Below are 14357 nucleotides of genomic sequence, written 5' to 3'. Positions count from 1 at the left end.
ATCTCTAATGTGTTATCATAAGTCAATCTTTATTTGTACAGCGCCAAATCACAACAGACTTTAGCTCAAGACGCTTTTACAAACAGAGCAGGTATGATCTCATCTTAATCCACCATGAGCAGAGCACTTTGCAGCATTTAGCAAGTTACAGTGGCAAGGACAAACTTCCTTTAACAGGCAGAAACCTCCAGCAGGACCAGACTCATGTTAGACACACATCTGCTGAGACCGTGTTGGAGAGAGGGATAGAGGGAGATGAAGAGAGAGAGAGAGAGATGATAGTGGAGAGATGGATAGTAGTAGTTGTAGCAGCTGGAGTCTGGAAAGTCCACAGCAGCAGAGATCCAGAGGAACCTATGAGACAAGGGAGCTCAGGGACTCCAGAAAGGTCTATGGTTAGTGACTTTAATGGGACAGGGAGAGTTAAAGTAAGAGAGAGGAGAGAGAGGGAAAGACAGGACCCCAGTGTGTCAGTCTAAGCCTATAGCAGCATAACTAAGAGCTGGTCCAAGCCTGATCCAGCTCTAACTATAAGCTTTATCAGAAAGGAAAGTTTGAAGTCTACTCTTAAAAGTAGAGAGGGTGTCTGCCTCCCGGAGGTCCTGATAACTGAAGGTTCCACCTCCCATACTACTTTTAGAGACTTTAGGTAGAACCAGCAGGCCTGCATGTTGGGAGCGTAGTGTTCTAGAGGGGTAATAGGGCACTATGAGCTCTTTAAGATATGAAGCTGTCTGATCATTATGAGCTCTGTAGGTCAGAAGAAGGATTTTAAATTCTGGTCTAGATTTTATGAATCAAATGAATGTTGGAGCCCTGAAAGTCCTCACCTGAGGAGGTAAGAGCCTCATTGATGGTCCAGTCTGTCTCCTGAGTCCTGCTCTGTGGGAACCTGTGTTAAAAAAAAAGGTGGTCTCCAGGTGTCTGCCTTCCCACCGTCACACGGGGAGGGTTACTCCTCTGTGGTTTAACTCCCTCTTCTAAAACCTGTACAGAGGAACAGATTTATAATCATAGAGTATTTACAGCACAGATCACACAAAGAGGTGTGATATCAGGGTCCAGTTTTTCAAAAACTTTAATCTGGATCAGAATCATCTGGATAGGATTAAATCTCAAAATTTGGTATTTCAAAAGCAGAGAAGGGATCCTGATCCTACAAAAGTGGGATACAGATTTGGTAATACAATCCTGCCCAGAATCCAGATCAAAATAAACTCCCGGATGCAAACAAACTTTCTCAAATTCAATTGTAATAAATCTGAAATTCTTATCATAGGCCCAAAATCCCTCACTGGACAAAATCTACAAGATCACTTTTATCTGGGATAGCAAAACAGGGACTTCAAAATCTGGATCACTTTGTTTGATCCAGATTAAAGTTTTTGAAAAACTAGGCCCAGGGCATTGATGGGGACCCCGAAGCTGGGGCCCAGTTTTTCAAAAACTTTCATGTAGTCCCTTTTTTGCTATCCCAGATAAAAGTGATCTTGTAAATTTTGTCCTGGTTTTTCAAAGGCTTTTCAGATAGGATCAGTCTGATTATTCAGGATTGGATTACTAAATCAGTATCCCACTTTTGTAGGACCAGGATCCCATCTCTGCTTTTGAAATACCCAATTTTGAGATTTAATCCTACCCAGCTCATTCTGATCCAGATTCAAGTTTTTGAAATACTGGGCTCTGGACAGACTCCAATATGTGCAGAACTCAGCTGCCAGGGTTCTCACGCATACTAAGCCCTGGCAGCACATCACCCCCACTCTCATGCACCTCCACTGGCTCCCTGTAAAGTACAGCGTCTCCTTTAAACTCCTCCTCCTCACCTACAAATCCCTGCATGCCCTTGCCCCCCCCAATACCTGGCTGACCTCCTCCACCAACACACTCCATCCCGGAACCTACATTCTTTGGACCTGGATCTCCTCTCCAGGGTTGCCACCTTGGATTTGTAAAAAAAGAAAAGGGGTACACTCAACCAATTGTTTGAGGTGGAGAGCTTGTCCACTATTACCAGTTCAGACTGACCAAATGAACATGAAGTTTGGAAATACCACACTGGTAAGCTCTGCCGCTGCAATCTTGTCTTCTTCTTGTGAACCTTTTTTGGTCCTAAAAGTTGCAATGGCTGCTGTTTTTGTTTGTTTAATACCACAGCTTGACACCTTGTTGTTTTTGCGTGGATGTCCGATGCGTTTTTATGCTTCATTTTTTGCAGAGATTTTCGCCGGACACGAAATGCATTGTCTACCTGGGCCGGCTGTACCCAGGTAGACTAGTATATGGTTTATTCACACTCTGACAGTGTCACCCAGTCAGGATTGTAACTAGTATATGGTTTATTCACACTCTGACAGTGTCGCCCAGTCAGGATTGTAACTAGTATATGGTTTATTCACACTCTGACAGTGTCACCCAGTCAGGATTGTAACTAGTATATGGTTTATTCACACTCTGACAGTGTCACCCAGTCAGGATTGTAACTAGTATATGGTTTATTCACACTCTGACAGTGTTGTCCAGTCAGGATTGTAACTAGTATATGGTTTATTCACACTCTGACAGTGTCGCCCAGTCAGGATTGTAACTAGTATATGGTTTATTCACACTCTGACAGTGTCACCCAGTCAGGATTGTAACTAGTATATGGTTTATTCACACTCTGACAGTGTCACCCAGTCAGGATTGTAACTAGTATATAGTTTATTCACACTCTGACAGTGTCACCCAGTCAGGATTGTAACTAGTATATGGTTTATTCACACTCTGACAGTGTTGTCCAGTCAGGATTGTAACTAGTATATGGTTTATTCACACTCTGACAGTGTCTCCCAGTCAGGATTGTAACTAGTATATGGTTTATTCACACTCTGACAGTGTCTCCCAGACAGGATTGTAACTAGTATATGGTTTATTCACACTCTGACAGTGTCACCCAGTCAGGATTGTAACTAGTATATGGTTTATTCACACTCTGACAGTGTCACCCACTCAGGATTGTAACTAGTATATGGTTTATTCACACTCTGACAGTGTCACCCAGTCAGGATTGTAACTAGTATATGGTTTATTCACACTCTGACAGTGTTGTCCAGTCAGGATTGTAACTAGTCTATGGTTTATTCACACTCTGACAGTGTTGTCCAGTCAGGATTGTAACTAGTATATGGTTTATTCACACTGTGACAGTGTCGCCCAGTCAGGATTGTAACTAGTATATGGTTTATTCACACTCTGTCAGTGTCGCCCAGTCAGGATTGTAACTAGTATATGGTTTATTCACACTCTGTCAGTGTCGCCCAGTCAGGATTGTAACTAGTATATGGTTTATTCAAACTCTGACAGTGTTACCCAGTCAGGATTGTAACTAGTATATGGTTTATTCAAACTCTGACAGTGTCGCCCAGTCAGGATTGTAACTAGTATATGGTTTATTCACCCTCTGACAGTGTCACCCAGTCAGGATTGTAACTAGTATATGCTGTTTTTCGTGCTGGTGTCTTGCATGTATTTGCTCCATCTCCTTCCTCGTCAGTCGTCTCTCCTCCCATTTCAAATGGAGACGCCAAAAGTCAGTGAAAAGAAGACCTCAGCGCGGTCAAGTTTCCCTCCCTGCTTGAGCCTCTTTGAGCGCTAGGGCGAGCGCGTGTGACGTACGTATAGACAAGTAGAAAACAGAGAAATCTTAAAGCTGCTGTTGGTAGTCACAGAGGAAACATCTGTTTAGAGAGGGACTTTGAATGTCAACACTATCCTTCCCAACCAGATTTCCTCTTCCCCCCCCCCCGTGCACGCTCATGATAGTGCCTGAATCATAACCAATCAGAGTACAAAGTAGGGGCCACTGGCCAATCAGATTAGCTGTGATTGGTCCGTCATAACAGGAACGAGGGGAATAATAACATTGCTTGATACAAAGGCATTGGAAAACACAGAGATTTCACAATAGTCACAAATTACTTCACTTACCGATGATTACCGATGGGCATTATGACCTTTACTACAAATCCAGCAGAAAAAAGGAACATTTTTTACACCATTCCTACCAACAGCAGCTTTAATGAGAGGTTTAATCCCTGCACCTGGATCCAACCATAGACTGTAAATAAAAATGGACAGCGTTGCTCAGTCCCTCCAGGAAGTTGCGATTTCGCGATCGCAACTATCAACTCAAATTCAACCAATCAGTGTGATTTTTTCGCGGCCTTGCAGTTTTATACAACCACCGCAACTTTCCCACAAATTTGACCAATTACCTTAATCTCAGCCCCTGTACGTCATCGGTTTAGTCATCAATTTCACTTCCATGGAACATAAACATAAGTCCTCACTTGATCTGCACTTTTCAACAATAAAACACACAGAGAGAACGGATGAAAAGAGGGGACAGCAGGCAGGACAAGTGACCATGACAACGTTGTTATTTATAGATACTAGAGTTATTATCTGAGGGGCTCAGTGTTAGCTTGGTCTCTACCTGCAGCAGGTGTGCTTTATGAACCAGCTCTCCTCACCTCCATGCATCTGCATCATCTTCACTGATGATTTTTACCCCCGGTGTACGTTAGTGACAAAGACACAACCGGGGGACGTCTGTTTAATATTTGATGTTTGAAGTTATTGCCGCTATCACCATAAAAAGCTCAGCGTCTACAGCTTGATTTAATCCAGTTTGGTGAAACATCAGACACATTTAGTAAGTTTGGATCAACTCCTAGTCATCAAAGATGCAGATTCATTTCAGAGTGGCGTGAACTGACCATAGGAACTGACTGTCTGTGCCTCAGTCGCTGCGAGGTGCATTTAGGGACCGTCGTAAATGTGAAATACAGCCCTTTCATGGCATTTTTCTGTGATTTAAGAGAATCAAAATACAGTCAGTGGCCACATCAATAATGTTTTCTAAAAACAACTATAATTTAGCATTTTTACTTGCCCCTGAGATGTTATTGGAGGAAAAAAATCAAAAAAAAAATCGCAACTTTCACTGCAATTTTTTCAAAAAGCTGTCGCAAAATCAGGCTTTTTGGGACGCAACAATCACAAAAAAGTCCAGCAAAATTGGTAGCTCCGCCTCTTCCCGTTGTATGGTTCTGAAGCCCAAAAATCCCGCTCCTGGGCGCCGCCATTGTGCAGCCAGAGCCTGGGAAGCCACTGTAATAAGCTCCGCCCTACAGCGTAGCGTCACAAGACGCTGTGGGTCCTTTGAAGTTTCCCTCTACAGCGGCTGTGAATCAAAGGAAACAGGAAGTAAAACCCCGTTTTTTAACCTCTAATAACCAACGAAGAAGAAACTATTCAGGAAAAAGAGGACTTGAACACAAAACAGTCAAATACTAACTACATATCACCACAGCATACGGATGGGAGAAACATTCGTACCACGTGTATTTATTTTTTAAAGTTTGACTGCTCCCCCACCAGGGGGCAGACACTCTGCTGAGAGCTTCACTTCCAGCCGAGGGAACTTCTCCCTTGGATCCAACCTGCTCATGTTCTCAGTGCAGCACTTATATAAGGATTCAGCGACACATTCAGCACCCTGTCAAACAGTAACCCTGTCACTCCACCTGTCAGTACACCTGTCACTTCACCTGTTAGGTAACCCGTCAGATTTGGGTTAAACCGGCACTTACAGACGTAATCTGGCTCCAGGACCTGGATCCTGTTTGAACAGTGTTCCCATGACGTTAGCACACCTGACTGTAGAAACCTGTAGACCTGCAGGCTGACACACGCCGTCAGTCCAGGTGCAGAGTCCTCAGAGGCTGCTCGCGCGCACAGGTAGGCTGGTTTTGAACGTGTGAATGTGTCATGGCGGTGAGTGGGGTCTTTGTACGGGGCGGGGGAGGGGTCAAACGTCTTTATGTCGCGTGCCTGTTTAAACTTGTTTACATGTTTGTGAATCAGTCCCGTTCACGGGTCTCTGACACCGGCCACACCGGCTCGGTGCCTACGGCACGCTGTGAAGATCAAACCGGCTTCTGCTGGAGGATGATGACGTATACAAAAAAAACCAGAATCCGTTTCGATATTTTCAAAATAAAAGCTCTAAAATCTTTAATACTGCTTAAAGTATTTTAATGTTTAATAATGAGGATTTATTTGCACAGTCAGGGTTTAAACAGTGGGAAACCATCTGTCTAATAACATCTATTGATAAATCAAAGACTGCAGGACTAAATAAGATCTCCTCATAGACAGGTTAAATAAAGGTATTATTCATAAAGTCACATTTTTGGATGTGTGTGTAGATGTCATTTGACAGAAGAGTGAATCCTATCTCTCCAGCAGCTGGAGGCAGTACTTTAATTTATTGAATATAATGTCTGCAGAATAAACTCACAGCAGAGAGGAGCTGCTCTATTACTGATCTGACCTGTGTTCCCAGTCTCCTCCAGCAGAAACTGCAAATTATTCAAGTTATCATGTCTAGAATATGCAACAACGTAGCCGGATACACACATCTCCAGTTTTGTAGCTTCTCAATGTGTAATATGCATTTTAGAGGCACATAGTGTACCTTGCAGGAGACTGTGAAGGGCAGTCTAAACTCACACAGGATGCTCTCCAGAGATCAGTTTATTTATTTATTTATTTATTTATTTATTTATTTATTTATTTAAAAGGACCATGCATATTAACTAACATTTTTGTAAATATGCCAGAATTAACCAAAAGGCTAGTTTAAATCCGTAGTCCCTTGCCAGGTGTTAAAAAGGCTCCCTACACATATCAAGATTACACAAAAAAATAAAATAAAATGAAGAAGGGCGAGGAGAAACCAAAACACAAACAAAAATGAAAAGAAAAGAAAAGTACAAATAGCACCATACGATTAAAATGACTAAATGCTAAAGGAGATGACATGACCGTCTTTGAGAAAGTCAAGTCAAATTTATTTAGAAAGCACATTTAAAAACACTGCAGAAGCTGACCAAAGTGCTACACAATACATAAAAAAAACACAATGTGGGACCAAACAAGCAATCAAATCAAGAAGGGACCAAGCAGACTCTTTCTGCTCAGGAGACTCAGGTCTTTTGGTGTGGAGGGGGCTCTTCTGAAGTCCTTCTTTGACTCTGTGGTGGCATCAGCATCTCTGCTGCTGACAGGAAGAAGCTGAACAGACTGGTGAAGAAGGCCAGCTCTGTCCTGGGCTGCCCACTGGACCCTGTGGAGGTGGTGGCTGACAGGAGGATGATAGTAAAGCTGTCTTCTCTGATGGACAACACGTCAGACCCCCTCCAGGAGACCATAACCACAGTAAGTAGCTCGTTCAGTGACAGACTTCTTCACCTGCTGTGTCTCACAGAGAGATACCACAGGTCTTCTCTTCCTGCAGTGGTCAGACTATATAACCAATAATATATATGTATATATGTATATATATCTGTGTGTGTGTAAGATATGCTTATTTTTTACCTTTTTAATTTCAATTGCTAATAACTTTTTAATAATTGTTACTTTACAGGCTCTTGTTTGCTTTATATATTTCTTTTGCACTTTGTCTACTCTGTTACTGTGACACTTGAATTTCCCCGTTGTGGGACGAGTAAAGGACTCTCTTATCTTATTTAGAAAGAGACAAACAAACGACAAGGAAAGCACAGCATTGGAAATGAGAACCTATTCAGGGCTAGAGGGCTCAAATGCTAAAATATAAAAGTGTGTTTTAAGGCGAGACTTAAAAGAGTCGACAGAGGGGGCGGCCCTGATTGAGGGGGGGAGGCTGTTCCAAAGATGTGGGGCCTTTACACTAAAAGCACGGTCGCCCTTCAGCTTATATTTTGACCAGGGAACTGCCAGGAGACCTGTGTCAGAAGACCTCAGAGGCCTGGAGGTTTTGTAAGGGAGGTCAGTTATATAGGGAGGGGCCAGACTATTCAGATTTTTAAAAACAAAAAGCAAAATCTTAAAATCAATTCTGAAGCGAATTGGAAGCCAGTGGAGGGAAGCCAAGACGGGGCTGATGTGATCCCTCTTCCTGGTACCAGTCAGAAGCCTGGCTGCAGCATTTTGGACCAGCTGCAGGCGGGACAAGGCCGACTGACTGATTCCAGAATATAAGGAATTACAGTAGTCAAGGCGGGATGATTCAAAGACATGGATGACTATTTCAGGGCTGATTTGAGAAAGAACTGGTTTTCACTTTGAGATGTTTTGGAGCTGATAGAAACTGTTTTTTTACCACTGATTTTACCTGTGAGTCAAAGGTGAGGGCCCAGTCAAAAAAAAAAAAAAAGAAAAGTGTCCATGGACATAAAATACGCAGAGTAAGACGATCAGGAAGCAGCAATGAGGAAATGTTAAAGAAGACACAAACACACACAACAGGACAACATTTAACAGTGCTGTACACATTTGCATCAGACAGTGACTATCACTCATTAAACAAGCGGCATACAATTCACATGAAGCAACGTATAGACTGAGCAACAGATGCACACAGCGAATAGACAGCACAAGTAAGAGACAAGTTAAAAAACACAGGAAGAATTCACAGATGGCAGACACAAGGTGGCAGTAGCAGGGGAAAAGTTTGACTCATTCATTCACTTCACAGCATTTTATTCAGACAGGTGTGCAGGAGGGGATCAGTCCTTCAAACACTACAGCACATTGTCTGGTGATGCTTGTGCACCAAACACTTGTGATACTGAGTTTGTGACAGTCAGACAGTTTGTTAGAGTGTATCAGGTCCTTTAGATCAGGGGTTCCCAAAGTCTGGACACCGTCTTTCATGGAGCTCTGAGGTTCACTACAGGTTTTAAGTCTCTAACTCATCACTGCTCCCTGTATGCTCAAGTTGCCTGGTCTGCATTGTCGACCGTAGGCTACATCACTGGCATGTCCTTGTTTATAAAGCAATTCTTAACTTGCTTCCCTCGTATTATGCCATTTTATTTATTTAAGAATAACTGGAAGCTCCAGCCTCCGCTCTGTGACCCAGTCACAACACTTGTTTTTGCTTTCGGTCCCCAGAGTGCGTCTTGAGATGGGTAAAAAGAGTTTTAGGTTCTCTGCTCCTGCAGCCTGGAACCTGCTGCAGGAGAGCCTGGGTTTGAGTGAGCTTGTCTCTTTAAATGTGTTTAAAAGCAGACCGAGGGCATTAGAGGAAGATGCATCAGCTTGTAGATGCTTTGACTGATGATTTCGGTTCTGAAATTCATGTTATGTTGTCATGTTTTAAAATTCTGTGTTGTTTGTCTGTAACTTTGTTGGAATGTGCTGCTGCTGATCTTGGCCAGGACACTCTTGTAAAAGAGATTCTAAAACTCAAAGTGTTTTTTCTGGTTACATAAAATTAAATAGATTAAATAAATACATTTAAAAAAAACTTGAAAGTAGAAAATGTAATGAGTTTTCTCCATTTCTTTGTTTCCAGATGACTCCTAAGTTTAGAATTAGGGAACAGTTAATCATCAAGGTAGCAGCAGGTTAATTCATAACAGCACAGGAAACACAGACACATGCTCATATAGGTAGGGTCATTTTCAGCAGAGCAGCTAAATGAAGACACATTAAATCACTTTAAGGGACTTATATTTTGGGGATTATTTTTGAGTAGATGTGACAGAAAGGGTTAATAAGTGACGTTTACTCACACGTCAGTAAGTCTGAATACCTGGACCTGGACTGAGTACGTGTTACACATGAATCTGAAAGCAGCCAGTAGGAAACAGCCGTGCTCTTATTTTGAAGGCGTGCTGGCTGCAGGCTCTGGTTCCTCCAGCAGGGGGCGCTGAGTGGCGCTGTGTGGTGGTAACCCAGTAAAGTCATTTTGAGTCGGAAGTTCAGTTTGTGTGTTGGTTGGTGTGAGGCTGTGGTCTACATGGACAGACGGGTGTGATATGATGGGTAAGCTGAAGTTTGTTTCGTGTTTGTGTGGTCTAAATCAGCGGGGAGGAGCTCAGAGTGAGGCCGGGGATCAGTGAGGGTGAGCGGCTGTGAGGACGCTGTGACAGCCGGTCCGTGTGGTGTCTAAAGATCAGTGTGAGTCAGGGATGAGGACGGACTCTCGGAGCTCGGAGCTCTGAGGACTCACATCTGGGAGGGTTGATTAATTAGTGCTAACATTATTAGTTTGCTCTCTGTGGAGCAGATCACCTTACTCACATGTTAAACTCAGGTACAGTTATCACTGCTGTTAGTCCACAGAACAGGGGTCTCTGTTTGAACCGGGATCTGTGGGTCAGAAGAGGTCTTTCACTGTAAGGTCACAGCTGATCTGAGCTCTGACCAAGTCTAGATCCAACACAGAGAGAGGGATCATTGGAACCCCCGCTAACATTCAGACTACAGACAGGCTGAGATACAGACCACTATCAAGACCACATACATAAAGAATGATTACAGAACAAGTATTATTATTACTTCTTTTATTATCATTGTTATAATCGTTGTCATCATTACTATCACTATTACTTTTATGTTTGTTACTATCAGTATTATTACTTACATTTTCATTGTCGTTATTATGATCTTTATTACCATTATTATTATGTTATAATTTCAGTAATTATATTATTATATTATATTATATATTTAAACAAAATTATTATTATTATTATTATTTATATGTCTATTTCATTATAATTATTACTTTACTTGTTGTAATTATTGTTGTATTATTGCTATTATTATTATTATTATTAGTTGAATAATTATTGTATTATTATTAATATTATTATACTCATTATTATCTTAATTTGAATGATTACTTTTTTATTAGTAGTATTATTGCTTTAATTGTTATTGTTATTATTATTATTATTGTTGTTATGTATGCAGTTGTTATATTATAATTTTAATCACTATTATTTTTAATATTAGTTTTATTAGTTTTATTATTTATTTTATTAGTTTTATTATTATTATTATTATTATTATTATTATTATTATTATTATTATCATTTTTATTGGAATTATTATTATTGTCATAGCATTATTTTTTATTTTTATTATTAGTAGAAGTAGTAGTTGTATTATTATTATTTTATTTATTAATAATTATAACTATTATTATCTTTATTGCGATTATTATTTTTTTATTAGTAGTATTATTGCTTTAAATGTTATTGTTATTATTATTATAATTGCAGCTTTTATATTTACATTTTTAACGCTATTATTTGTAATAATATTTTTGTAATATTATTTTAATTATTTATTATTTTAATTTTTTGTTATTATTTTTATTTTTATTATTATTATTATTATTAGTAGTAGTAGTAGTAGTAGTAGTAGTATACATTGGGATTTCCTTTGTTGTCAGCTCCACTCAGACAGTGTAAGTTGTTGGATGAGTAACTCCTAACAGGAGCTGTGTGTAGTTGTATCTGTGATGATGTGGTGATTCTGGGAGAGTTCAGGAGCTTAAACAGACTGAGATGATAAACTGAGCCGTCAGCATGAAGCCGTTTACATCAAGTTATTTTAAACGTCAGCTTTATGTTGTCTCAGGCGGAGCGATTACCAGCCTGTGTTTCTTTTACATGTTGAATGAGGCTCTTAATGAGAGGTACCTCAGACTGTTAGAATAAACCTGGATCAGATTTATTTTTCATCACCTGCACGTTGACAGAAAGGATTTCTTCCCTCCTGAATGTGTCCTCTGTCTCTGTCTGCTCTCAGCTGAGAGTCAGGCTGCAGTGTGACGCTCCCTCTCTGCTCATTGTGGTGTTGATGTTTGGTTTGAAGGTGTTCACTGTGCTGAACCATGACAGAGAACCAGCTCGTCAAATACCTGCAGGCTCTGTGTGTCCCTCAGCCTCTCACACACACACTGATGACTCTGACGGATGAAGCAGTCAGATAAGAGGACATAGAGAGCCTCTGTTCAAGGAGGTTTCTGTTTGTGTAGATGTGACTGTGTGCTGAGACACCCTACTCTAACAGTCTCTGTGATTAAAGACACACTGATGACTCATTATCATTGTGTCTCCTCCTCCTCCTCCTCCTCCTCCTCCTCCTCCTCCTCAGAGGGCAGAGACGATGCCTCAGACCAAGATGAAGCTGGTGGTGACTGGAGATGACTTTGGTTACTGTCCCAGGAGGAACCAGGGCATCGTGGACTGTTTCCAGGCCGGAGGACTTTCCAATGTGTCCCTGCTGGTCAACGCTGCCGCCGCCAAAGAGGCTGCTGATCTCGCTAAGAGGTGAAGGAGCTGGTGCTGATGTGCCTCTGTGTAGAACTGAAATATGAAACTAAAGCATCAGTCAATACTCAAACTTGAAACACTTAGACTTCACACACATGCTTTACGTCTTTAGGACACTTATTTACTGACTGTACTTACGTCCTCTTCATTATGTATTAGCATCCACTTTACTGCTGTAACACTGTATATGTACCCGCTGTGAGAGGAAGAAAGGATTAACATCGTGTCTTAGTGTGAAGGCGTTCTGGAGTACAGTGAAAAAATTAATGTTAAGAAAAGTTAACAAATGTAAAAATAAGGAAACGCAAATTCAAAAAGAGTAAATGCTCCGTAAAAATCTGTAAATTTATGCTCAGATTAATATCCAACAGCACAAAAAAACGCACAATACAAATGTAAATGCACAATATGAAAACGTTAACAGTTAAAAAAGTGAAGTTATGATTAAAAAACATACAGTAGGGCAAAACAGTATTTAGTCAGCCACTGATTTTGCAAGTTCTCCCACTTAGAAAGATGAGAGAGGTCTGTAATTTTCATCAGAGGTACACTTCAACTATGAGAGACAAAATGAGAAAAAAAATCCAGGAAATCACATTGTAGGATTTTTAAAGAATTGATTTGTAAATGATGGTGGAAAATAAGTATTTGGTCAATAACAAACAAGCAAGATTTCTGTCTCTCACAGACCTGTAACTTCTTCTTTAAGAAGCTCTTCTGTCCTCCACTCGTTACCTGTATTAATGGAACCTGTTTGAACTGGTTATCTGTATAAAGACACCTGTCCACAGCCTCAAACAGTCAGACTCCAAACTCAACCATGGCCAAGACCAAAGACCTGTCCAAGGACACCAGGAAGAACATTGTGGACCTGCACCAGGCTGGGAAGAGTGAATCTACAATAGGCAAGCAGGTTGGTGTGAATAAATCAACTGTGGGAGCAATTGTAAGAAAATGGAAGACATACAAGACCATTGATAATCTCCCTCGATCTGGGGCCCCACGCAAGATCTCATCCCGTGGGGTCAAAATGATCATGAGAACGGTGAGCAAAAATCCCAGAACTACACGGAGCGACCTGATGAATGACCTGCAGAGAGCTGGGACCAAAGTAACAAAGGCTACCATCAGTAACACACTACGCCAAGAGGGACTCAAATCCTGCAGCGCCAGGCGTGTCCCCCTGCTTAAGCCAGTACATGTCCAGGCCCGTCTGAAGTTTGCCAGAGAGCATATGGATGATCCAGAAGAGGATTGGGAGAATATCATGTGGTCAGATGAAACCAAAATAGAACTTTTTGGTAAAAACTCAACTCGTCATGTTTGGAGGAAGAAGAATGCTGAGTTGCATCCCAAGAACACCATACCTACTGTGAAGCATGGGGGTGGAAACCTCATGCTTTGGGGCTGTTTTTCTGCAAAGGGGACAGGACGACTGATCCGTGTTAAGGGAAGAATGAACGGGGCCATGTATCGTGAGATTTTAAGTCAAAACCTCCTTCCATCAGTGAGAGCATTGAAGATGGAACGTGGCTGGGTCTTCCAGCATGACAATGATCCCAAACACACCGCTCGGGCAACGAAGGAGTGGCTCTGTAAAAAGCATTTCAAGGTCCTGGAGTGGCCTAGCCAGTCTCCAGAACTCAACCCCATAGAACATTTGTGGAAGGAGTTGAAAGTCTGTGTTGCCCAGCGACAGCCCCAAAACATCACTGCTCTAGAGGAGATCTGCATGGAGGAATGGACCAAAATACCAGCTACAGTGTGTGCAAACCTGGTGAAGACTTACAGGAAACGTTTGACCTCTGTCATTGCCAACAAAGGTCATGTTACAAAGTATTGAGTTAAACTTTTGTTATTGACCAAATACTTATTTTCCACCATAATTTACAAATAAATTCTTTAAAAATCCTACAATGTGATTTCCTGGATTTTTTTCCTCATTTTGTCTCTCATAGTTGAAGTGTACCTCTGATGAAATATGGGATTAAGAAAGTTGTAGATGTATAGTAAGAAGATGTAAATGCATCCCCAAAAGAATGTCATTTAACTTTGAAAAGAAGTATATGCACGTTCAAAATTAAAATGTACAGTAAAAATTAAATGCACAGTAAAAATTAAATGTGCAGTAAAAATTAAATGCACAGTAAAAATTAAATGCCCAGTAAAAATTAAATGCACAGTAAAAATTAA

The 14357-nt window shown here is 41.0% G+C and overlaps 1 protein-coding gene across 3 annotated transcripts in view; it reads left to right on the top strand.

Annotated features, from left to right (window-relative positions):
* Positions 1 to 5469: 5469 nt before the first annotated feature.
* ydjc (YdjC chitooligosaccharide deacetylase homolog) overlaps positions 5470 to 14357 on the top strand; it is a 13295-nt gene continuing 4407 nt past the window's right edge. Inside the window, exons 1-2 of one of the 3 annotated variants that reach the window (XM_034691061.1) lie at positions 5470 to 5784; positions 11986 to 12161. In XM_034691061.1, coding sequence (XP_034546952.1) covers positions 11998 to 12161 — 164 coding nt within the window. In that variant the 5' untranslated portion in view covers positions 5470 to 5784; positions 11986 to 11997. Of the gene's footprint in view, positions 5785 to 9753; positions 9862 to 9946; positions 9997 to 11985; positions 12162 to 14357 lie in introns of those variants that run through there. The other 2 variants (XM_034691060.1, XM_034691062.1) reach the window with 2 other exon arrangements.

The sequence above is a fragment of the Notolabrus celidotus genome, chromosome 9 (assembly GCF_009762535.1).
Source record: "Notolabrus celidotus isolate fNotCel1 chromosome 9, fNotCel1.pri, whole genome shotgun sequence".
NCBI lineage: Eukaryota > Metazoa > Chordata > Actinopteri > Labriformes > Labridae > Notolabrus > Notolabrus celidotus.
Note: the sequence above shows the minus strand (reverse complement) of the source record. Positions and strands in the feature narration are given on the sequence as shown.